This window comes from Phaseolus vulgaris, chromosome 9 (assembly GCF_000499845.2).
Source record: "Phaseolus vulgaris cultivar G19833 chromosome 9, P. vulgaris v2.0, whole genome shotgun sequence".
Lineage (NCBI taxonomy): Eukaryota > Viridiplantae > Streptophyta > Magnoliopsida > Fabales > Fabaceae > Phaseolus > Phaseolus vulgaris.
The window spans coordinates 9,615,309-9,640,298 of NC_023751.2; the positions used below are offsets into that span (position 1 = coordinate 9,615,309).

At 34.6% G+C, this 24,990-nt stretch overlaps 3 protein-coding genes across 4 annotated transcripts; 1 reads left to right on the plus strand and 2 right to left on the minus strand.

The window, feature by feature from the left end:
• The first annotated feature begins 729 nt into the window (after positions 1-729).
• LOC137823112 (cytochrome b5) lies at positions 730-4,348 on the plus strand. 2 transcript variants are annotated; one of them, XM_068628237.1, is made up of 5 exons: positions 730-976; positions 1,077-1,242; positions 1,463-1,560; positions 3,693-3,759; positions 3,841-4,348. In XM_068628237.1, exons 3-5 carry the CDS (start codon positions 1,474-1,476, stop codon positions 4,089-4,091), a joined length of 405 nt encoding a protein of 134 aa, XP_068484338.1. In that variant the 5' UTR covers positions 730-976; positions 1,077-1,242; positions 1,463-1,473; the 3' UTR covers positions 4,092-4,348. The 2 variants fall into 2 exon arrangements, with proteins under 2 accessions (XP_068484338.1, XP_068484337.1); XM_068628236.1 differs by lacking the exon at positions 730-976 and having other exon boundaries at positions 1,013-1,242.
• A 5,479-nt stretch (positions 4,349-9,827) lies between these two features.
• On the minus strand, positions 9,828-14,963 carry LOC137823114 (rab GTPase-activating protein 22-like). The gene is made up of 5 exons (XM_068628238.1): positions 13,998-14,963; positions 12,547-12,682; positions 12,302-12,351; positions 11,872-11,925; positions 9,828-11,762 (listed from the first exon to the last, which is right to left on the minus strand). Exons 1-5 carry the CDS (start codon positions 14,162-14,164, stop codon positions 10,511-10,513), a joined length of 1,659 nt encoding a protein of 552 aa, XP_068484339.1. The 5' UTR covers positions 14,165-14,963; the 3' UTR covers positions 9,828-10,510.
• A 7,605-nt stretch (positions 14,964-22,568) lies between these two features.
• On the minus strand, positions 22,569-24,600 carry LOC137821386 (probable 6-phosphogluconolactonase 4, chloroplastic). Its single transcript, XM_068625951.1, has 3 exons — positions 24,323-24,600; positions 24,084-24,219; positions 22,569-23,192 (listed from the first exon to the last, which is right to left on the minus strand). Exons 1-3 carry the CDS (start codon positions 24,490-24,492, stop codon positions 22,728-22,730), a joined length of 771 nt encoding a protein of 256 aa, XP_068482052.1. The 5' UTR covers positions 24,493-24,600; the 3' UTR covers positions 22,569-22,727.
• Positions 24,601-24,990: the final 390 nt, after the last annotated feature.

Here is a 24,990-nt window from a genome sequence, read left to right on the forward strand (position 1 = left end):
TTTAATTAATATAACTTAGAATTTCAACTTATATTAAATTTTAAAGTCGTCTTGCTAAACAGGAAATTGGATCTTAGTAGTAAAATTGTAACTTGTAAATAAAAAGATAAAATAATAATTGAAAAATAAGAAATATTCAATTGATACCATTAAAGTTTAAACTAATAAAATTTAGTATTTACACCATTTGAAATTAACCTAATTGAACTTTGAAAAATTAAAATGTACAATTATGATACGAGGAACACCTATTTTACTAAATTTCTTCATCAACTTCTCAAAAATCTGAATTCAATATGGTATATACTAATTATTTTAAAAATATTTTACTCATGAAAAAAAATCCTCTCGACAAACCTCAAACTTTAATATTGTAAAAAAATTAATCGAGTAAATTCAATACTCTACTTATGCAGAAGAGTAGAAATGAATAATATCGTAATAAAGACAAAAACTAGTACAGCTACCATGCCCTGCAAAGAACACCAAAATGTTACCTTTTGTTTGCTTCTAAAAATAAAATTAAAGTAATATGCTTAGAGAGGACAAGGAGAACAAAAGTAAAAACCATTGGGTAAGAGTTTAAATTTGATTCTTAAATCTAATGATTAGATCTTATAACATATTTACCATTGATGTGACGTGAAATTCTTGAAAAATGTGACATAAAAAGAAAAAAGAAAATAAAAATGGAAGATCTTTATAAAACTCGTGTATGAAAGATGTTCTAGCAAAAGAAAGAGTCCAAGATTCATTATACCTATTTATATTCATATTCTGTCAATTTTTTTCCATCACTCTAACGAAACACTTATTTATTATTTTTATATTTCACTCTATTTTTTATGTTACCTACTTATTTACCAGTTACCTAATTCTATCACGTGTCAATTATATTCTTACTAGAAGTTTCTAAAGAAGCTATCTTTATCTAGAAAAATCTTTTGGAATCACTCAGGCCATACAATTATTCAAGGTATTATTATTTTTATTATTATTATTATTTATTATTATTATTATTGTTATTAGAATGAGAAATTGAGTTTCTTTTTATGTGTCAATTCTGTAATTTTAAGATCCTACAAGGTTATTCTGGCTGCGAATCATGTGTAAGAAAGCATATATAACTATGGAAGCGGTCACCGAATATAGAGAAAAGAAAGAGTGGTTTGATACAACACAACAGTGTGAGTGGTGAAGGATCTGTTTCTGGGTAGGAGAGGAATCAAACCCTTTTCACTGGTAAGTATTGATGTCACTAACCACAAACTTCTTTTCATCGATTCACTTCAAATCATGGAAATCACGTTTTCGTCAATTCTCTTTTCGGATGATTCTTTGCTGTGCCCTTTCGCGATTCTTTAGATCCTCTTTTCGTTATATTGTCTCTTAAGAAACATGGAATAGTGGGTTTGACTTTAATTTTTCTGGGTCCTCTTCTTTTTTGATTTTGTGGTCGCAGTCAATAGAACAATGGCTTCAGATCGGAAATTTCACACTTTCGAGGAGGTCGCAAAGCACAACCAGACCAAGGATTGTTGGCTCGTCATTTCGGGAAAGGTATGTTTCTTTTTCTTTGGGAGAATTTCCGATTTGCTTCAATTTATTGATTATCTTGGAGAAACGACGACGGGTTTAAGATGAAATCAAGGGGTTCAGTACATGCTTTTTGGGTTTAAGTTAACGCTCCTTCGTCTGGTTCGTGTGTTTGATCTGATGTCTTGTTTCTCCTGCTATACTGAATCAGTCAATTTTTTATTTTCTCTCTTTTCTGTGTGCATTTGTGTGTAGTTGGTGATTAGCTCTGATAAGAGCAGCTGTCTAGCTAAAAGACTCCTAACATGTTTGTGTCTAACGTAATCCCAATTGAATTTGTGTCTCAGTAACTTGAGTTCAACTGGAATTTTGTACTTGTTCAATCGAAAAACAAACAAACGTACCCTTAACCTTGCAGGGAATTTAGTGGTCCTTACGATTGAAAATTCTGGTTTTATAGCAAATGTTAGATTAAAATAAAAACTCATAAAAGAAGAACTAAATCAAAAGTTCTGTTTAACGATGGGCATATATGTCACTACTGATTTGAAAGTTACTGCCCAAGGAGTTGCTCATCGCTCATTATTAGTATGTGGGCTGGACAGCTCTAATCATAGGGTGTTAATTGGGTCTATTAATCCGACTACCCAATCCAACCCAAATTGGGTTTAGTTATCTTTGCAATTGGGTCGAGTTATCTTTGTAATTGGGTCAATCCAATCTCGAATGGGTTAGATGATGGGTTATGCATGTTGAATCCGATATCTACTTCAACTAGATGAAAATTATTAAATAATGTTAATAATAATAATAATAATATAACTGTTATTAAATTTAATTTCTTTATTCTGTTAATTAAATGCTTATTTTTTAAATATTAAATTGTTCAATTTTTAAATATTAAATAATATAGTTTATTTTTAAAAAAATTGTTTTTGAAATTACAAATTTTAACAAAAATATTTTTTTTATATATTCATCCCTCTACCCAATCTAACATGATTAAGGGTGAATTGTGTTGGATTGAGTCTAATAAAAAATGTAGAGACCTGACTCAACCCAACCTAAGATCTTTTGATTGGATTGGGTGATTAGTTTGCTAACCCAAGATGTTTTGATCAGATTGAGTGATGGATTTGCCAAATCCAACCCTTATACTCATATTTAACCATGTCTATTACTATGTGAAATTATCTTGTTATCGTATCATACAGTGATTTTGAGTCCATACCTTTGATTGTGGGAAAAAGTATGCCAGGAATATATATTAAAATACCAAGAGACTATTCAATCTGTAGGTAGTTATTTTCATATGCCATTTGTATATTCACTATAGTGTAGATGCTTTATCGCTTGAATTCTGTTGATGCGTGAATGGTTTAGAATTTGGATTAACCTGTTGATTTATTTAACTTTTGAATGTGATGTGTGATTTGAGAGGTGAAGCTTTTTTCAAACCAGCCTCCTCGTTTGGGAGTTTCTTAAGATATTTGGATGTAGATAGTTAATATCATGCGACCCTCAAATAGGCTCCTGTATTAATTTTTATGGGTATTTTAAAGTTCCCAAATTGGGGGGCTTAAGAGGATTTTAAGCATCCAAACAAGGGGGACGAAATTCATTAACCTCTCACATACCTTTCATCAATTTGATTCCTCCTTTTGTCACCTCCCCACTCCCAAACATTACAGCGACGACAGTAACCACTCTCACTGAAATAGCTGAGTAGGCATCCTTTTTTATGCAAGCTGTTTATGTTCCTAGTGAAACAGAAAGATGTTAGTCATATATGCGTTCAGGGGTGATCTTCCCTAGATGCCAAAGGCTGTGATCTCATTGCTCTTGATGCAATCTGAGTTGCCTCACTGTTCTGTAACCCATCCTTTATACAAGATACTGGCTCATATGACATTGGGCAGGAGGAAACCCTCTTTCACTATTCTGAACGATAGAAGAAGCAAGCCTATTTTTCTCTATTTAAGCATTACCTGAGATTGCAATGCCCCATTTTGAGGCCTATTCAAACACCCATAAAGGAGTGCAGAACAGAACCCCATGTATAATGGCATGAGTTTTTATTCTATAGCTTGAATTCTACTTTTGTTATGATGTTAATTTCTGCCACTGAACAAAACATTGTGCTTCAACAATTTCAGGTCTATGATGTCACCCCTTTCATGGAGGAACATCCCGGAGGTGATGAGGTTTTGTTGTCTGGCACCGGTGTGTTCATCTCATCTGAAGCTTATTAATAAAAGCACCAAAATGTTACCATATTGATTATTATCACTTTGTGAATTACAGGGAAAGATGCAACCAATGATTTTGAAGACGTGGGACACAGTGATTCTGCAAGAGACATGATGGCAAAATACTACATCGGTGAGATTGATGCATCAACTGTTCCCCTAAAGCGGACCTACGTTCCACCTCAGCAATCTCTGTACAATGCTGAGAAGACTTCAGATGTTGTGATCAAGATCTTGCAATTCCTGGTCCCTCTCCTGATATTGGGCTTGGCCTTTGTTGTCCGGCAGTACACCAGGAAAGAGTAATTCCTTCTATAGCAAATTTGACCCCCGCGAAGGGGTCTGTTAGCTTTATAGTGCCATTTGGAGAACAGTGTTTAGTTTCTTTATGGGGTCTGAGCATTGAATCTGGATCAGACTATTATTGAGTAAGCCATGTTTTCCAATCCAACTTTCTTTGGTATTGGTATTAGTGTCATTTATGAATTGAGAACTTAATGTTTGGACGGGATAAAGTTGGTTTTCTTTCTTTTTATTAAGGATCGCTGCATTTTTAATATTTATTTCCGCATTACTTTATTTATCAACCTATCATTTATTATGAACATGCATGTGCACGCTGGTAGTGGCAATTACCTCTTTTCCAGGCCCTTCAATGCCGCAATTCAAGGACCTTGCGTGGTTGATCGACAAACCAAGTCAACCTCCTAATTCCTATTACTCTTAAATAAGATATAAGATCCCTTAAGATTCAGATCTTGTGTAAATTATTGCAGATCTCATATTCAAGATTTCATGATGAATATTTTTTTGTATTAGGAAAGAACTTAAATTTTTTTGTGATTTTAGAAATGTTTGAGAGTTTTTGTAGAATAATTCATTTTCTGTGATGGAGTAAGATCTTACAAGTTTAAGATTTTGATGGAAAATTCACGGTTAAAGATTTATTGAAGGGAGGTGAACTCTTAAATAGTAGATGTTATGTTTAAGATTTTGACTAAAAATTTAAAATTCTTTTACTAAAGAGGTTCAATTTGACATGCTAATTACAAAATGGGTAAAATGTTACAATTACAATGTGAGATTATAATTAATTTGAAAATATAACTCAAAACAAGAGTAGATACAAGGGGAAATGGGAGAGGACACTATCTTATTTAAGGGAAAGAAAATGACTTCATAAAGAAGAGATGACTAAAACGAAGACAAGAGGAACAACCGACAACAATTCACAGGGAGACAACAACTCACACGAAGACAAGAGGAAACAATTGACAATAACTCAGAGGGAGACAACAACTCACAGAGAGTAATTTCAACTCAAATTTTACACTACACTCATTATTATTTATAATCTTACTGACTTGAGCGTTGTACCATCTTCTACAGGTGGAACCCTCTCATTTCTTTGGAACCAATTCATGAAGTTGGAAGGATACAATTCGATGACCATCTCGAAATTTAACTGTCAACTACATGCTCTGATGATTGATAGATATCCTCTTCACTAGAATATTTATCATTAAAGATGCATTAAGTTGAGATGTTGTTGCTCAAATATCAAATTAGCAGTTTTGGAGAAGGAGGAACCTGAAACAACAAATAAAATGATTGTCGGTTAGTTTTTTACATTATTGTCAATGGTGAGAGTAGCAGATTTGGAAATGACAGTAAGTAGTGGGCGAGTTTGATATGAAAATCTGAGAAGTAACAAGTGACATAGAGCATGGGTCAAGCTCTGAAACTAGCAGTGTAGTGCACAATTAAAATGACAGCGTGAAGCAAGGCTTTTAGCATGCTATCCCAACACCCCCATGATAACAGCATATATTATACCATATCTTTCGGTATGGTGCTACTTATTATGATGTTCCCTTTAATAAATTGTTACTGTTCACTTTGATTTACATAATGTGAAAGAGGAAAGGTGGATTTACATGGAAGAATTGCATCATCGACACCTTCAAGGATAAAAAGAATCCTAAGGAATCAACCAAGTTTGTTGTAAGTACAAAAAGTTTGCACTTATTAGGTCAAAATGTCCACACATCGCCTTCAAGCTTTGGACCAAGATCCTTGACCTTTCAGGGATGTGAATGTTCATTATTTCTTTCCTACTATATAAAGGGATTCATTAACTTGATCGTCTAAAAGACTCCAAACACTTATTCTTTGTTTTATATACAAACACTTATTGTTTGTTTTATATACATGTACAAACCTTGGACGTCCAATTATAGTACCTTTTAAAATATTATTTTTCATGTTTTTTTATTTAAGATTAAAGTGACTTTAACAGAAAATTTGTTAGTAAAATATATTTAGCTAATACATTTTTAACTGAATTCTGAGTTTATAAACTAGCAGTTTAAGTGTTTGGTAAAACTAAATAATAATTTAGCTGCCAAAATTAAATGGTTCAATTTAGTGTTTGGTAAAACTAAATGAAGATACTCTCCGCCCATTCAACAACATAATTTATATGGTTCAATCTCAATTGTTAATTGATATACATATGTGCCAAATGTTCAAGACTAAAATGGGTTCCATACCCATGTTCATCCGTGAGTTCTTATGATTATTACTTTCTTTGATGTTTCTAGTTGTAAAAGTGAATGTTATCATATAATATTTGGTTTCTACCATTTACTCTCCTTTTTTAAATCATTGGTTCAAATATAAGTTTACGAAGACATTTCTGTATAGTAGTTTTCTTATATGATTTATACTATCTAATTGGTTGAAACATTATCTTCCAATTTTACACCAAAGTAACATTTAAACAAGATTATTGTTGAAAGAAAATATTCAATAAGCAAAAGGTCGTCTGAGGGCATATGTGTTTGTGTTTGTGCGTCGTTGGTGTAAATGGCTAACCCAACTGGGTAAAATACATTTAATCATGAGCATTCGGTTGTAGTGTCTCATCTACCAGTAAAGAATGCCTGATGGTAGCATCTCACCAACTAGTAAAGAATGTCTCATTCATTTGATGAAATGCATCCCGAAAATCTATCCGGTTGAAGGCCATCTTGTAGAACCATTTTTGTTTATTACTATGTAGAATGTCCATTGTGTTTTGTGTCTTGGGTTGAGTGTTCACGTATCCTCTTAGGCATGTATTACGGAGGGTTACCATGGATTGAATTTTTTAAAATCCAAATAAATAGATTGGATTTAAAATCTATATCCATTTTAATTAGATCAAATTTATTTAGATTTTTTAAAAATTCATTTAAAGTGAATTAAATCTAGACTAGTCCACTTTGTTAATTAGATTAAATTCCTTTTGTTAATTACATTAAATCGATTTTGATATGGACACATAATAACTTGGCTCGAACTAGGCTTAAGCCGACTTAACCAGGACGTGGACCAACTCGGCTCGACATCGACCTCAGCCTGGACCACTCGACATCCAGGGCCAGGACCACTCGACATTGGCCCGAGCGACTCAAAATCGGCCCGAGCCCGGACACCTCGACATCGATCCGGTAGGGACGACTCGACATCGACGTAGGCCGGGATGACTCGACACTAGCCCGGGCCCGCTCGACTCGACATCGGCCCGAGATCGCTTGGCTCGTCATTGTCTTGGGACTGCTTGTCTTGACAACGGTCCGGGCCCGCTCGACTCAATATCGGCCCTGCCCGCTCAACTTGACATCGACCCCAGGCCCGAACAACTCAACATCAGTCGGGTCCGAACAACTCAACATCAGTCAGGCCCAGACGACTCAACATCAATTTGGGCTCGCTCGGCTTAACATTGGCTCGGGCCTGCTTGGCTTGACATTGACCCGCAATTGCTCTCGACTCGACATCGGTCCAGGCCTACTCAGCTCGACCTCGGCCTGCTCGGCTCGACATTAGCCTGGGCCCGCTCGGCTCATTATCGACCATGGCCCACTCAGCTCGACATTGATCGGGGCCCAGGCCCGCTCGTCTCGACATCGGCCCGGGCCAACTCGACTCGACATCGGCTTGTCATTGGCCTGGGATTGCTTGTCTCACAACGGTCCAAACAACTCGACATCAGTCTGGGCCCGCTCTGCTTAACATCGGCCAGGGCTTACTCAGTTCGACATTGACCCGCAACTACTCGACTCAACATCAGCCCGGGCCCGCTCAGCTCGACATCAGCCCTGGCCTGCTCGATTCCATATCGGACCCGAAAGACTTAGCTCCACATGGGCCTTGACCGACTCGACTAGACATTGGCCTTGACCGGCTCAACTTGATATCGGCCCGAGCCCAGAAGACTCGACATCGACCCGGGCCTGCTTGACATCGACCCAGGTCCACTCGGCTCGACATCAACCTGGGTTCGCTCGACTCGACATCGGCCCGGGATCTCTCGGCTCGACATTGGCTTGGGACTGCTTGTCTCGACATCGGTTCGGGCCAGCTCGGCCTGGGCCACTTCAGCTCAATATCAACATTGGTCCGCTCAGCTCAACATCTGTCGTGCCCGAATGACTCAATATCAGCCTGGGCCCGCTTTGTTTGACATCGGCCCAGGCTTGAACGACTCTACATCCGTTTGGGCCCGCTCTGCTTGACATCAGCTTGGGCCTACTCGGTTCGACATTGACTCGCAACTGCTCGACTCGAAATCGACCCAGACTCCCTTGGTTTGACCTTGGCCCGGGCCTACTTGACTCGACATAAGCCCGGGCCTTTTCGGCTCATTATGGACCTTGGCCCGCTCAACTCGACATCGGCGCAGGCCTGCTCGACTTGACATCGGCTTGGACACACTCGACTCAACATCAGCCTGGGCCTACTCGACTCCATATCGGACCCGAAAGACTCAGCTCAACATGGGCCTAGACTGGCTCGACTAGACATTGGCTTTGGTCAATTCGGCTTGATATCAGCCTGGCCGACCTGGGTCAACTCAATATCAGCCACTCAACTCAACTTGACCCAGGGTTGACTCAGCTCAACTGTGCCCCAAAACGAGCTTGGTCGACTTTGGCCCATATCGATTTGATTCGACTTGGGCCCAGACAACTCGACTCGTGGACTTGAGCCAACTTTGCTCAACTTGAGCCCAGATTGTCTTGGCTCAACCTGGATCGGGCCAAGTCAAAATCCATACCAAATGCTATTTGGATAATCCAAAAATGTATCCAATCTATATCTAATCCATATCCCAATTAAACGGATCAGATTTAAAATCCAAAAATATGAATATGGATTTGAGATAAATCCATTTAAATGAAATAATATGGATTTGGATATTGTATGGTATAAATAAGCACCAAGGGTAAAACATTATATAAAAAAATAATTGTTGAGCATGTGTAAGATTCTACTTTATTGAGTGATATTTTAGTTGAATAGGTATTGGCTTGCTTTCTTTGAATGAGAGAAAAGTATTGCAAAAGCAGTCACTCAAAAAAATATTTTATATTTTCTATAACACAGTGAATCTTTGAAAGAGGTTAAAGGTACAAAAAATAGAGGATATCTATTTATGTAATTCATCCTTAAGCTATGATGACGATTCTAAAGAAATGGCAGTTGACTCTAGTCATTTCAACTATATACAAGTGTTAAATACTATGCTTCATGACCATATTAGAATTGGTATAGAATCAAAAGATTCTTCATTCGTTAGATATGTTGAATCTTAAGAAATAACTAACTATCGAACTTAGATAAGCTTGTTTTTTATGTGGTTCTGAACCCTCCTCCATACAGGAGTCCAAAACAAATTCTACGAAAAAACCCTCTTATTCGTTTTTTACATTTCAGCCAAAAAATAATGAAGTATGAAACTGACACTGAAGTATGGATAGAATAGACTATACTGACCGTCAAATCTTCCCCGGCAATAAATAAATTATACAAAATGAAGTATGGAACTAAATCTAAGTAATACTAAAGTATGCTCATTTGTTCAATTATTGTATTTTCTTACGATTATTAGCATATAATTTTATGCATTATTTAGTTTTAGTGCGTTTAACATACATTTTAATTTGAAGAAAGTAAGATTGCAAGAGAGAGCAAAGAGATGGATGGACCTGACTATTAAATGGAAGTGTTAGACCTGTTGAGTAAAAGCTGAATTTACACGCCATTAAGCATACAGGGCTTAACCAGCACCCCTAAATATTACCCAATTCCATCAAAGACACCTCAAACTCAGATCATACGCAACTGGTCAGCGGCTAAAAGAGTCAAAAGGGGGGGCTCATGAGTTCATGTTCAGTCAAAAAGGCCAACATTAATAATTGTAGATAATATCTCAGCCTCTTCAATCGGGTTACAGGCACCAACTACTCCTGCTTTTAGCAAAGGTGCTCCCAGATGTGTCCCAAATCAGAATTGAAAAAGAAAAGAAACGGATGGAGCCAGCGTGAAAAAGAAGTGAGATAAAAGAAATGCCCTCTAAATCTAGCCAAATTCAATGCCCACATTAAGGCAAACATTGTGGAAACCAGAGCTCGTAAATAAGCAGTGGCAAGTTTCAGCATGCCGAGCCGAGATGCCATCTAAATCTAGCCAACTTCAATCCCCACATTAGCCAACATTGTCCAAACCAGAACCTCGTAATTAAGCATGGCAAGTTTCATCATGCAACAGACTTCATTCGGTTGTAATAACTCAAAATTTGCAGTACTTTTAGATGAGTGGAGAAATCTGGCAGCTTGAAAGTAAAGATCTTTTGGCAACATCATAACTGGTTCGGTTTGTTTCAGTATCACCTGCCGTCATCGTAATGATGCCTCTATTTTCATTTTGTCATGAAGGGTCACAACCAAGTTATGGGCGTCATCTAGCAGCTTCCAAACATCGAGGTGTCCAGCCATGCCATTGCATTCCTTAATGATCTCGTCCATGCTGCTATACTTCTCAATAATCAACTTTCTCCTTTGTAGAACTGAAGCTGCTATTGCGTAAAGCAATAAATCGTCTGTTGGTGGAGCTCGCTGCCTAATTCTGCTCCATGCAGATTTCCCAATGCCTGCTCGGATTGCTGCTTGATCTGCCCACATTACTTCCCAAAGGCAAAGAGTCTGCTCAAATGTCAACTCCCTTCTAAACAATACCACCACCATCCTATACACAAAAAAGCAATCCTCGGCCTGCAGCTTCTGCAAATGCCTAAACAGGTGGCCATCCTTGAACTTGATAATTTTTGCAACTATATCAAGTTGCCTCCTAATACCCACCTCATCAAGCCTGAAATTTTGCCTAGCCTTTCTCATGAATCCAACAAAACACCAGAAAGCCTCGTGATCTTCTGGTATAACACTAACTATAGGTGATAGCAAATCACTCATACCCTGGCAGTAGCCAATTTCAGGGTCGTACAAAGCATATGCTTCAAGAATTGCAACCAGTCGAGCAGCATGAAAGATTCTGCTGGCATCTAGGTGACCATAATCCTTCAATCCAACAGCCTCAGCAGAACGATGTGCCCTACAGTCTGGTACAACAGCTTGAGAAGGGGAGTATGGCATCCATTCCCCATTGGCACGTACTGCATCAAGTCGGATGATCCGTTGCCATGTGGCAAAATCTTCATTAGTCCATAGTTTCGACGGAACTTTCATTAGAGAGGGAGAAGAATTTTCCTTAGGTGTCTTGGAATTGTTGTCTTCCTGACCATCATCAGAAGGAAATGTCTGAATTATCTCAGGACCTTCTGAGGAGTCTGAATCAGTGGAATCAGTATCCAGTACAGAGGTATCAGCATTGCTAACGTTTGGAGCATCATCTCCTTCCAACAGGGCACTAGATGGATCATCTGAATATTCAGCATCTGGACTGTGTTCCTCACTGGAAAGAGACTCTCTGGCACTTGTTGCATCTTCAGAACTAGGAGAACCGTAATCTTGAATAAGACTTCCACCATCCCCTTCATAACTGATTTCACCTATTTCATTTAACTTGAAGCTCCCACCATTATTGTGCTTTAGCAGCTGCCGGCACTGTCTGCGAAATTTCTCATACTCCTTTCTGCATTTAGAGATTTAGAATTAAACTGAAAAAACAGACGAGGGAAGGGCACACAACATAAAGTTTTGAATACTGCAAAAACATGATGGATCCATCATATATACTTTACCTATTTTGAGTTCTTATAGCATCTCTTTCTTCTTTGGTACTGTCCAAGTCATAGCTGTATAAATGGACATGTAATTAGTAAACATAGAAAAGTTCATATAAATTAATACACATGGAAAAGTATGGGAAAAAAAAGTTCAAAATGACATAAATAAAGAAGCCCATCAATATCCTTTCAGGTGTAGGATGAAGCGAAGAATAAAGTTTGTGCTACCTCAAATAAGAGATAATTAAGGTTCTTCGTAACCAAGATGCAACACAGTACTAAAGATTTAACCAGGAGCAAGATATTTCAAATCACATTGTCTAACAGCATGTCCATTTTGTATCTGATGGCAGGACATAATCCAAATTTCCTAGATCCCAAATATGTAAGAAAAATAAACAGTAAGCATTATTTAGAAATGAAGCATAAAAGATAGCATGCTTACACTCCGAGTAGGAATGGCCAAACTTCAGCTCTAATAGTAGGATCAACACCCTGCATCAGATATTTATACGTAATCAAGTTCAAGGAGAAACAGACAAACCAGAAAAATTTAAAATCTAAACAATCAGATCGGTAAACTCACTCCACTGTGAACTCTTTTCAGGATATTTATACGTAATCAAGTTCAAGGAGAAACAGCCAAACCAGAAAAATTTAAAATCTAAACAATCAGATCAGTAAACTCACTCCACTGCGAACTCTTTTCAGGAACTTAATTCCACCATCCCGAATTCTCCCATCTTGGGTAAACAAGCTTTTCCATTGCTGAGGTAAAAGTACTTGTTTCCTTTTCCTACGCGACCACGGTGATTTAAGACGACCTCTGAAAATTAAGCCACAAGGATAATCTCATTACTATTACTTGTATTTGAATTTTAGATTAGAGAAATATAGGAAGTCATCAAGTAAGAAATTCAGGGAGTGAAAAGGTACACAAAAATATACTCTTCCAGATTAACAGCAAATCACAGCACTGCAGTATAATAGCTAATTTTTCCAAGTCAACTGTGGCTTACTTCTTTCCCCAAGAATTGAGCAGGCGTATACAAGTTTTAGTATTTTAAAATCACAAAAATATGTGCATGATACATGACGCAAAAAAAAATTAAATGCATTCAGCATTAAAAGCCATCAATTTTGAAATTAATTTTATAATATGCAGCAATAATTTACACTTGAAAATGAACTATATATCAAGTTGAAGAAATCCCAGTGTACTTAAACAATGGAGTTCCTGTGCAATGTAAAGTTCAGCATTGACTTGAAAAATATCACATATTTGTCGCTGTGTACTGCTAAATTTACAAAACACAGCCTTGGAAAATTAAAACAGTTGATTCCAAAATCCAAAAGAGATTACAGCATCACCATTTTCTGTTAAAATTTTTAACTTTAGTACTGATGAAGTACGAAAATATGGGCATGCAATTAAAAAAAAAATGAGGAGTGCCCGGGACGAATAAAAGTTGTACCTGACGACTTGATCAAATCAACATCCCTCATATACATATATCTAGATTAAAACTTAAAAACTGTAAACCTTCTTAGATTTAATTTGTCATGTCATGAAATATACTTTTTCAGTCTCAAATTAACACATCCGTAACATACACTAGCACAAATCTTCCGATCAAGATCACCATTTAGTTACGGTTTTTCACCCACTATTGATTTGTCACGAGAAAAGGAATAGGAGGATAAACAGTTTGAGGGAAGAAGAAGAAAACTTAGAAATAAAGAAATCTACTAAACAGACAAAAAAAAACTCCAGCAAAACCAAAAGAGAGATCTGTCTCCTTCCCACTACCTTGTCCTCCTCAACCCTACAACCCTTTCAGAAACAAATCAGGATTTCCTTGTTTAATTATGGAAAGCATTGTTTGCAATTCAAACAAAATCAACGATTCAACAAGCGAAACACACAATAAGACCGAAATGCTGCAGAGCAAAGAAACCCAAAAACAGAAACGCAACAAACACAAGTTGATCAACCTAAGCGGACACTGATAGCACAACTGGGATGCGCAGAGGTGGAGATCTGGCACGAAATAAACACAAAAGTAATAGAAATCTCAGCGCTGAATAAAAACAGTTTAAAAAATGAGCAGAGAACAGGAGAATGAAGAAGAGAAACTTACCGATCAGAAGACGAACAGGAAGCAGGAGAGGAAGAAGTGACAACGAATAGAACCGATCGCAAATGGATCCACGACGAGGAGGACGACGACGATTGTGACGACGACGACGAAGGAGAAGAATTCGAGGACGACGGTTGCGAATTGAGACTTCGTCTAAGGGGATTCATCTATAAAATCCTTCTATGTACACTTTTTCGTGTTTAGTTTTTCCTAACAGTGTAACTAAATCGGAATCGAAAACAGTATCCTCTGGCTAGGTTTTTGTGCGATTGCGACGACGCTCTCTAATTGGTTCATTCGAGAGGTCCTAGGTTTTCACCTACTAACAGCGCAGAATACGGCGGCGACGAGAGCAAGGCCGGCGAGGGCTGTGAAGAGCACCGCCGGAGTTACCGCCGCCGCGGACATTGAAAGCAACCCGGCGGTGCCGGTGACGAAGTGAGTATCGCTGGTGGTGCTGAAGTGAGTGGATGTGACCATGGATAGTGAAAGTACAAGAATACCCTTTCCTCGATTGATCGTTTCTGAAATCGTTTGAGAACCGAAACTAGTTTGAGAGAAAGAAGAGAAGAGAGTAGAGAGGCAAAGTGAGTATCAAGGGAGAGAGAAAGGACTAAAATGGAAATAAATAGAAAATTTGAAGGAAAGAAAGAAATGAAGACTGGTAGAGTAGGGAAAGAAAACGAAGCAGAATCTAAACTAATATGCTTTTGTGGGAGGAGAAGGGTGCAAATGTCAAAACGCTGCCGTTTCTCTCTCTCTCTCTCTCTCCTTATATTATCACATCATTCAAACTTTCGAACTAACTAACTAATCTCTCAATCTGCTCCTTTGTTAAAGCTCCCAAGTTTCAATTAACTAATTTAATTACTAATTAATAAAATGAAAAATTATGCCAACAAGATTATCCTTTCCTCCGTTTATTAATAAATTGCCTTCTAATCTAATCTAATCTAATCATGGGTCAATAGCTTTATTTCCAGTAAAGCTATTAAATGTTGCAGACCTATACTTCCGTAATATAGGTAATTTCTTTGGCCTTTTCCAAAAGTTGTTATCTCTTTTTCCTTTATGCTGTTCAATTAAAATTAGTAGTCTGTCACAAAATTAAACCCAATGAGACTCATTTTTTATTTCTTAAATAATATAATGAATTTAATTTTTATAGATAAAATAAGTATCATTGAAAAAATACTTCATTTGCTCTCATATTAATTAGGTGCAAGAAGAAAAATTGTATTTTTTTTTGTGTGAATCGCATGACAATAATCAAATTGAGATTAATCATGGTAATTCAAGTTTCTGTCTCGAGTCACACATGTTCTTGGTTTTTAAAAATCCCACACTATAAACAACTCTGCTTAAAATATTACCATGGCATGTGATGTTAAATATTTGTTTATACAACAGGATTTTACATAATTGGCAGTTGATATTTGTATTGTAAATTATTGACTTTGAAGAAATTAGTGAACAGTCATCTTAATTAAATTTTATTTTACTAAACTCGTAACAATAATTCAAATATGAAATTCGTTTATGGAAAATCATAACAGTTATATGAATTCAATTAAATATAATAGGAAAATTTTAATTTTATCGTGCTTTATAGGTTTGATTTTCAAATATGCATAAAAAAAACTATGTTATTAAATGGATCACTCATATGGCGTTTGTGATTTAATGAACTTTTTAAGTTCAGCTTTCCATCTTGGTAAACAATATTAATGTTCTAATATTTTGTTTTGATAAGATAGTTAAAATCAATAAAATATTTTGAAGCAAAGTCACTTTATATATTTGAGATAATATTATTACTATCAGTCACATTTGAAGTATTATTTATTTTGAAACTTTAAGATTTATCATAACTTTGTTTTTGATAAGTTGTTGATGGAAAAAAGGTCCGCGAAAACAATAGACATAATCAAGAATCAATGCAAGAAAATAAACAACACAGGATTTAAGGTGGTTCAGTCGCCAACTGCAGCCTACATCCACACCGGTAACTATTATATTTTCATTCTATACTGCACATCAATTACAAGTACAATGATATCTTTTAATAAAAATTATAAAGGAACACAATGATTAAGTTCACTTACTAAACATTGTGTTTAGTCAGCCCAACCCAATTGGTCATGACTTCATACCCAACAGTCGTCTTTTGAATTTAAAGAGGAAAACATGTTTAAAGTGTCGTTGGTCTTGACTCATAAACGAAGTAAAACTATTGTGCGTACAAAAATAAACCTCACATCCGAGGTCTAAAAGGAAATGGAGGTTCATCTTTGAATTCACTTATACATTTCCAGATATAACGTCAATGTTTCAATCTCAAACCTATTAAAATACATAACTAAGATCAATCATCGTAAATGAGTTGTTGTCCACTTTAAATTTTGGAACTCAATCATTGTTTTGTCCTTAATAGGTGTATGAAGGATTAAAGGAGAAAAATATATTTAAATTGTCATTGTCCTTGACTCTTAAGTAATTTTGGATTATTGAAAATACCAAAACAAGCCCCTAATTAAGGTTTAAAGGGAACGAGGGTTTATATTTGAAACTATTTTTCAATTCTCATATATGGCATAAATGTTCTGACTCAAGTCCATTTAGATAATATTAGTAGGATATTTATGATATTATTCATCACCATTTTATTGATAAAAGATACTTTAAAAGGTCAAGATATGAATATGTATTTAAATTCTCCTTAATCCTAATTTTTTGGTTGTATGAAAATGAAAAGATAATTTTAAAAACAAATCATCATTCTCTTTAATTTGAATGAATCAGAAAATTAACTTCAAAAGATAATTGATCCCTTAAATCTTGATTAGGAGATTTGTTTCTATAGTCTAATAATTTTCATAGTTTAAAGTCAACACTATAGATAATTTAAAGACAATATTATCCCTTAGGAAGGCATTTAAAAACAAAAGCCAATACTCTAAATATTAAAAAAAAAAATCCGTCTCGCTTCAAGCCATTTCAAAAGTAAAGTGTACTTTTTTTAATAACTTCTAGTCTTACATTAAGTTTGAATAAAGAAATTAAAAAATAACATATTTATATAATAAAAGAAAAAAAGGAAGTAGTACAATGGATTAAAATTTTCATATAAATTAAAATTAACTTATTTACTTTATTTTCATAAATGTATTAATCCTTTTTTTTCACAGTCTCCACTGTTATAAAAGTATTACTGTAAAGAAAAAAGACACAACTCACATTGTTATTACCAGTGCAGTTTGTGTACCTTCTTTGCAACATGGCAAGTTTCATCATTCATTATCTGAATTTCTTCCCAAATAGGAAATAATTTTTATAAATAAAAGAGACTTGTTTATACATAATTATATTTCACGAAGGTTATTTTGTTAAAGTGGAAAAACTATTCTAAAAATTGTTTTTTATAAATATTTAATGTACTTTCATACATAGAATTTAAATATATGATTATTGACTAAAAATATCTGTTAAGACGTTATTAAATATCGTGAATAGGAAAGCAAAAAATGGTAAAACTATAGTGCGAATGTTATAATTAGGATGTTTATGAGGGATAGATTGCAATCAGCCGTTATAGTAAACCTAAAAAGGAATTAATATAGTATGTGACATAGATAATTTTAAAATTTAATGATAAAATTTTGAACTGATAATTATAAATCTATATTTAATCTTTCAAAATATGATTTTAGTTTGGTGGAAGCATTGATTAAGACAACATGTTTATAGTAATTACAAATTAGTAATCTGATCCTGACATCTAATATCCGGTCAAAAGCAGGTTGAATTTGTGTGCATAACTCCACCGACTTGAGCGTAACACAATCCCATTATAAAGTGCTGAAAATTTTCAATCCAGAAATTAATATTTGATAATCAATTATTAATTTACTTAAAAAAATCAAATTTTCTAAAGTGAATTACTTAATTTACAAAGATGAATCTAGGTGGAGTGTTATTGAAGTTCGGACACTCCTTTTAAATGGTGTGTTCATGTTAAATACACGGATACGACACTCGTACAATACTTGTATGACATTTATCGATTAAGGGTTCAATTCAAAAAAAATATTATTTAATTTATGATAATTTTAATATAGGTCTAACACAATTTTAAAAAAGATAAATACATTAATTTTATAAAAACTTAAATTTATTATATAACTTTTTAATATAATTATAAAAATAAGAAACAAATCATTTTAAACTAATTCTAAAAAATATTTTTGTGTTAAAATAAAAAACTGAAACATATTAATGTAAATAAATCTTTATTGTCAATTTATATAATTCATAATATATAATATTTTGATCTGTGTCGTCTCTTTAATATTTTAGATATTATATATATTTTTGTGTCTGTATCCATATCGCATCAGTATTAATATCATTGATAATTATAAATTTTTATTATCAATTTATATAATTCATAATATATAATATTTTGATTTATGTCATCTCTTTAATATTTTAAAGATTATATATATTTTTTGTCTGTATCCATATTGTATTAGTATTAATATCATGATAATTTGGAAGCAGGCCAAAACTTGTTTGGTAGAATTTTGTAATTTTTAAATAAATAAAAATTTGAGAAAAGGACAAGCATAATTGTCAACTAAGTAACTAACAACTGACGTTGAATTATGTATATGGGAGAAAATTGTAGAAATATCAGTCAACAAAATCAGGCGCAGTGATTTCTTATTTTAAAGCATGAAAAAGAAAAATGAAAAATAAATAAAGTAATTATATTTAGGTATAGTTATTAACTTATTTCTTAAAGAAAATTCTGATATTTACTTTAAAATGTCAGAGATTAAACACAAATTCTTTCAGAAACCAGAAGTAATTATTGTTATATAAACCTGATAATGTTTTTTCATGTCATTATTTCCAATTGAAATTTGTTGGATTCAACTGCTATACGCGCATTGCACACCAGAGACTAAACCTCTGCAAATATTCATTAATTTTCAAAAGTATATTAACATGACCGGCGTTCCAGTAGAAAACTAATAATATTAAAAAAAAATAGTAAAGTGATGATGAGTGAAAATAATTAACCGTTAATAAAATTAATAAATACTATACAATAATAGCATGAATATTATAAAAAAAAATTCAAAAATATTTATATTTAATTTAAGAGTTGGTAATTTTAATGAAGTACAGAGTGTTATAAACTGTTTCTTCCAAGACTTTTTACTTATTGCATTTCAAAACAGCAGTGTTTTTAGTTTTTCCTTTTTAAATAATTTCCCTTTTAATTTTTAAGTTGTTTTTTCAATAATACTAATATACACATATATTATTAAAAATAATTAATATTGAAAATAGACTAAGTAAAAGTTGACAAAGTAAGGGTATGTTTGACCTAATCTACATGAATTAAATAATTTTGAATGAATTAATCAAATTACTAAAAGACTATTAATAAAATGGGATAAAAAGCATTTGTTGGAATATAAATGTTTAGAAAAAAGTAAGCGAAATCCATTTTGACAATCTCGAGATTTTTGAGTGTGCTTTTTCTTTTCTTTTCTTGGAGCCTCAAAGAGTGTGGTACTTGAGATGATATGATACTTGGTATTGTTGTGGGCTCCATCGGTTTCCAAGTTTATTGTTTTGCCATCAATTGCCACTTTGAGATCCGACAATGGCCTATATAAAAAGTCTACCAAAATTATATGTGTTTCCTTCCATAATTTCTCACACGCACTATTTGCAATTCCATTGCTGCTTTGTTTGGTCACAACAGTCCAACATTGTCATCATGAATAAACAGCTTTGAAAATACCACATATTGCCTTTTTACCACACAAATATTTGGCTAATATATCACTACTTTTCTGCCTTAGCAGCACCCAACAGTGTCTATTAATTGGGGTTATTGACGTGCAAGGTTGCCACACAACTTTCTTAAAAAATGAGAAGAAAAAAAGGGAAGGAAGAAAGAAAGGAACAATCTTCTAAGACCCATATGCTTTACCTTTTGAATATTTGTGCTATATAGGTCCTTTTCATCATCTACCACAATGATGAAAGAGATTCCATAAAATAAACAGTGAGTCCAATCCGAAGAGAGCTTTGTCTTCTGTGGGATAATGACAACACCAACATGCCAAAGGTGTGTCCTAAGTATTGCCCCCTAATTACAACATTGCACTCTCCGTTATCACAAAGTATGGCCTTAATTATGTGAAGTGATTGCAGTCAAAACTGCTAATCATCAAGTGTTTGTTTTGGGTTTGAAGCAAGTCCCCTCCTTCACTGTGACTTCTCTGTAGTGGCAACTTGGCAAGGTAAAAGGGTATTGATTCTACCCTGAACCAGCTAGCCATTTCACAGAAACAAAAGCTAAAATAAAGACTAGGTTTTCACCTTAGCCTCATTATTGGATTTAAATGGAATTCATTTCACAACCTTGTGAGTACAATTTTACTTCATTTTTCTTCTCTTTCATTCCCTCTTACTTTTGAGCCTGACCCATTTGGCCTGATGTGAAATTAATAGAACTGTAGACGGTCAAATTGTGTGGCACATGGATAAAGCTGGAATGCATGGTACTCCAATTAACAGAATGTGCTATATTCAGAGTCTTTTACCAAGCATGCCCTAAAGTGACATTTAATGCAAAAAAGTGTGTGGAGGTGGGAGGGAAAAGATGAACTAAAACTACTACACGAACCATAACACTATTTTCTTGGACTAATCATTCAATTTGATTGCAAATTGCAATAAAAAAATGTTGTCTTTGAGAAAATGGATGCCGGATTAGAAACCCAAGTATACTTCACATTGTACGAAAACCAATGCCATATGAAACCACAAAAGAAACATAAAACGTTGTGTGAAAAATTTTAAAGTGTCAGGCGAGGTAAAGCGTGAATTGTTTGCGTTGCCCATGTGGTTTGAGGACGTTTCTTGCTTATAGTATGTGCTAAGGCAAATAAGCATAGTTAAGTTCCCCCATCGTGACACGCATTTTAATATCAAACTCCTAATTCAGATTAATTATAACGCAAGAAGATTTTTAATTACTTGTATCAAAATCAAATTTACCTAACTTTAAATCAAATGAACCTTTATTCCTCTTACAAGTCACAAGTTTGAGTAGAATATTCTTGGAGTAACTGTTCAGTCTAACAAAGTGTGTGTATCCAAGGTTTTCTTCTGACGTTCACGATGAAAATTAAAAAATCAAGTATCAATAAATGAGTCCATGGTTAAAACATCCACTTCAATGGTAAAATCAAGACTATTTAGTATTTATTATACTTGTAAGGGGTTAAGATATATTTGATACAGGTTGGACAATTCATTCTTATTTTTGGTCACACTTTTTTTTTTTTTTATTTGTTTGGGTTTCATCTTATGATGAATTTTATTATTGATGAGTCATAATTAATGTGTATAATTATAAAAAATGGTATTACTTACTTTATCTGTATTCCTTTTTCACTTTGATGCATTTCACACAAGTTGGTCAGTCGATATCCGATATCGGATATTTATAAGATTGTCTGGTCCCAACCAGTACAATATTTGTCATGAGTAAATCGCTCACAGTATAAAACCAAAATAATAAATAATGAAAAATAACAGAAATTAAAAACACTAATTATAAATTTGAACTGAGTATATCACTAAAAAGAATCAAATAAATTAAATGGATTGAACTAAAACATGAAAACGAACGTCATAAACTCTTGAAATTTATAAAAATATAAAAAAGCAAAGATATTATGTGATTGGATAGATCCACTTATCCAAATAAAAATTTGAAATTCAAACTAAATAGAGTAGATTCACCGGATGATCATATTTGATGAATTATCCGATCTCTCGGTTGGGTCACTTAACTAAGCAATGAAGCAATCTAATGAGGTGTTGATGGGTTTGAGTGGGGGGCAACACCAAGTGTACCTTTTACCACGGTCTATCTAATGTTTGCAAAAGTAGTGGTAGCTTGGCACCTTCTCATGGTTCGGACTAGAACTAAGGACTAAAAATAAAAAAATGAAAAAAACCTAAAATAATGCAAAGAATCTGATTCAATGGCCCAAAGGGGGTTACTCTCTAGAGTGATGGTTGGTGTATTTGCTCACGGGGTAGGGAAGAACCGAGGTTTGTTGTCTGTTGACTTCTAGCCTGTCTTATTTTATTTGATGTTTTCTCATCAGGGAAATTTGGTTCTCAACATGAAATTTCTTCAGCCCAGTAATTCTTTTCCATAATTCATATATCCTCACGCCTGTTGCAGCAAGCCGCGTCCTCATAATGGTGTTAGAGTCTCACATTTACAAAATACAAAACGCAAGCTAGCAAAAAAGCTCCATGTGGAAGTACCAAGAACCGTATAGGGGTCAACACATGATGACACTGATTGTGGGAAAGGACAATAGTAAAGACCATTAACGTGAAGTGATTATTTAATTCATTTCAACAATAAGGACATAAAAGTGGCATTTAAATCGAATGAACCCGTCCGTTTAGAGGTGGGGTTGGTGCACATTATTGATTGAAAATTTGTGGAGAAGAAATGTGATATTTTGAAGCAACATAACTTAATATTCCCTTTATTGTCACAAATGACTAAGGACCCTGTCCAATGCTAACTGTCACTTGGAAGAGAAAATTCAGTACACAAACTCAACATTGCAAAGGTAAAAAGCACAACATATAGATCAACTGGCTTAGCTGCTGCATCTACAACTTTGATGCAGAGTCTTTGTCTAAGAACCATTTCAACTCCCCTTCAGGGGAAACCAGTGCAACAGGAAGCTTAACAGGATTCTCAGATTTTCCTAACACAGAGTGAACTGAATCTGCTTCATCCTTGCCAGTCACTACAAGCGCTGCGTAAGCACATGAATTAATCACTGGAAACGTGAGAGTTATTCTCTCTGGCGGTGGTTTGGGGGAGTCCTTGATGAAGGTAACCCATCTTTTATTCTCGTGCACAAGAGGATGCCCTGGGAACAAAGAGGCTATGTGGCCATCAGGGCCCATGCCCAGCAGTATGAGATCAAATTTTGGAAATCCACTGGTCGGTGATAAAGTAATGACACCTTTACTGACCAATTCTCTGAGACGTGTCTCATAATCATCGGCTGCTCCCTCAGCTGAAAGGGTATCATTGATTGCATACACATTGTTCGGAGGAATCGATACCTGCCACGAGAACCAAGATGGAAGTACCAACAGGTTAGATTGACAAAAAACTTATGTTGATGGAAGACAAGGAAGCCAAACAACATAATCTGGTCACGCAGTCATCTTAAAGAAGATTGCACAGAAAAATTACAGCTCATAACTTGAAATTGAAGACAATTTTTTTCTTTCCCTTCATTACATAAGAATAAACACGTCAAAATACCACCCTAATATGCAATATCCAACGAAGGAGATTCATCCACCTGATCATCTACAGTTAAGTAATCTCTCCATGAAATGCTTGTAGCCTTATATTCATCTGTGTACTTTCACGACTTCATATATATTTTTAGTTTCCTATTATATTTTTAAACATTCAAGTTTGATATGAATTAGTTTAAAGGAATTGTTTGGTCATAGGTTACCCTTATTTAGAAATCAATCTTTGTTCAAAAAAATATATTTTTAGACTTATGGAGACTAAATCTTAAGAAATATAATGAAAGAGACCATTGTGTAATAATATAAGGACTAAAACTTAAGTTGTTTTCTTTTTTTGTCTAACCTATATGGTGGCACATGCAAAGACTAAATGATTAATTGATTAGTTTAAACTATTACTTCCCTAAAGAGAAAACATGTCCATATTTCATGTTGGGTGTGATTCTAAAATGGGGTTCTTATCCTCACACATGAACTATTTTAACAAAGGTTTGAATTAAACTTAAGGAGATGCATAACAGTGAACTAATCTCCTTATGTAATTTTTTTTCTCAACATAAACATAAACTAACACCTAACGAACATAAAACATTCTCAACAATGCGAGAACATGTTCAACATAAACAACCCGTGCACATTCAACCTAAACAAACCATTTTCCAACATACAGAAGACAAGTAAATATACCTTGGAGAGAAGGCCATCTAAAGCAAGCTTGTAGTTACTATCTACATGAGTCTTAGGCACGACCCTCTCATCAAGCCAAAACACTTGCCATTTGGACCATTCAATAGAATCAACATAAGGCGGTTCCGGTAGTTTCCTGAGATCCCAACACAAAACACATTCACATTAATCCAATTCAATTCCATCTAAACACGCTTGCGTTCAAAGTGAGAACATTTTTATATGAAAAAAAATATCACCGGAGATACTCGATCATAGAGCCACCAGACAAGCAAACGGTGAAAGCCCCCCTTTCCGAAGTAAACTTATTGGAGAGATCTGCAACGTACTTGGCAAGAGAGTCAGCAAGAAGATCCTCACCTTCAAAGATCTCAATGGCAAACTTCTTGGTCTCTGGCATGGACGCCATGAAATGTGAGTGGGACAGAGAAGAAGATGCGCGTTCAGGGTGGAACGAGGAAGGAAGAGAATGCGAATCACATAGTGTTTGATAGGTGTTGAATGGGTTAATTAGTGAAAACATACACTTCACAATCCAATAAATTAATATTTTATTAATTTTCATTTTATTTTTTAAAAGTATTTGTTAAGTGTATGTTTGAAAGAAACTTTTATCGTAAAGGCTTACCACAGACCACACATTTGTGGTGTGGGTGTGTCTTCTTATAAACGCGCACCAAATGGAACACACTCCCACTTCCTCTCTTTGTCCAATGCTGATAGAAACAGTTTGAAATGTTTTTTTTATAATGATATAATGATAATCTAAATTTTTTATACAATCACATTATACTTCTTAATATTATTATTTTTATATTTTTTATATAATTTAATTCTAAATTTATTTTTATTATATATATATTTATTTATTTTTAAACTCATCACATCAAGAATTGTATATGTGTTT

Coding starts and splice junctions, on each gene's coding strand:
- LOC137823112 (XM_068628237.1), top strand. CDS start 1,474: ATGGCTTCAGATCGGAAATTTCACACTTTCGAGGAGGTCGCAAAGCAC. Junction 1,561..3,692: donor GGCTCGTCATTTCGGGAAAG/GTATGTTTCTTT, acceptor CAACAATTTCAG/GTCTATGATGTCACCCCTTT. Junction 3,760..3,840: donor GGTTTTGTTGTCTGGCACCG/GTGTGTTCATCT, acceptor TGTGAATTACAG/GGAAAGATGCAACCAATGAT.
- LOC137823114 (XM_068628238.1), bottom strand. CDS start 14,164: ATGAATCCCCTTAGACGAAGTCTCAATTCGCAACCGTCGTCCTCGAAT. Junction 12,683..13,997: donor TCCTGTTCGTCTTCTGATCG/GTAAGTTTCTCT, acceptor CTTAATTTTCAG/AGGTCGTCTTAAATCACCGT. Junction 11,926..12,301: donor TGGCCATTCCTACTCGGAGT/GTAAGCATGCTA, acceptor CCATTTATACAG/CTATGACTTGGACAGTACCA.
- LOC137821386 (XM_068625951.1), bottom strand. CDS start 24,492: ATGGCGTCCATGCCAGAGACCAAGAAGTTTGCCATTGAGATCTTTGAA. Junction 24,220..24,322: donor TCTATGATCGAGTATCTCCG/GTGATATTTTTT, acceptor TTGGGATCTCAG/GAAACTACCGGAACCGCCTT. Junction 23,193..24,083: donor TAGATGGCCTTCTCTCCAAG/GTATATTTACTT, acceptor TTCTCGTGGCAG/GTATCGATTCCTCCGAACAA.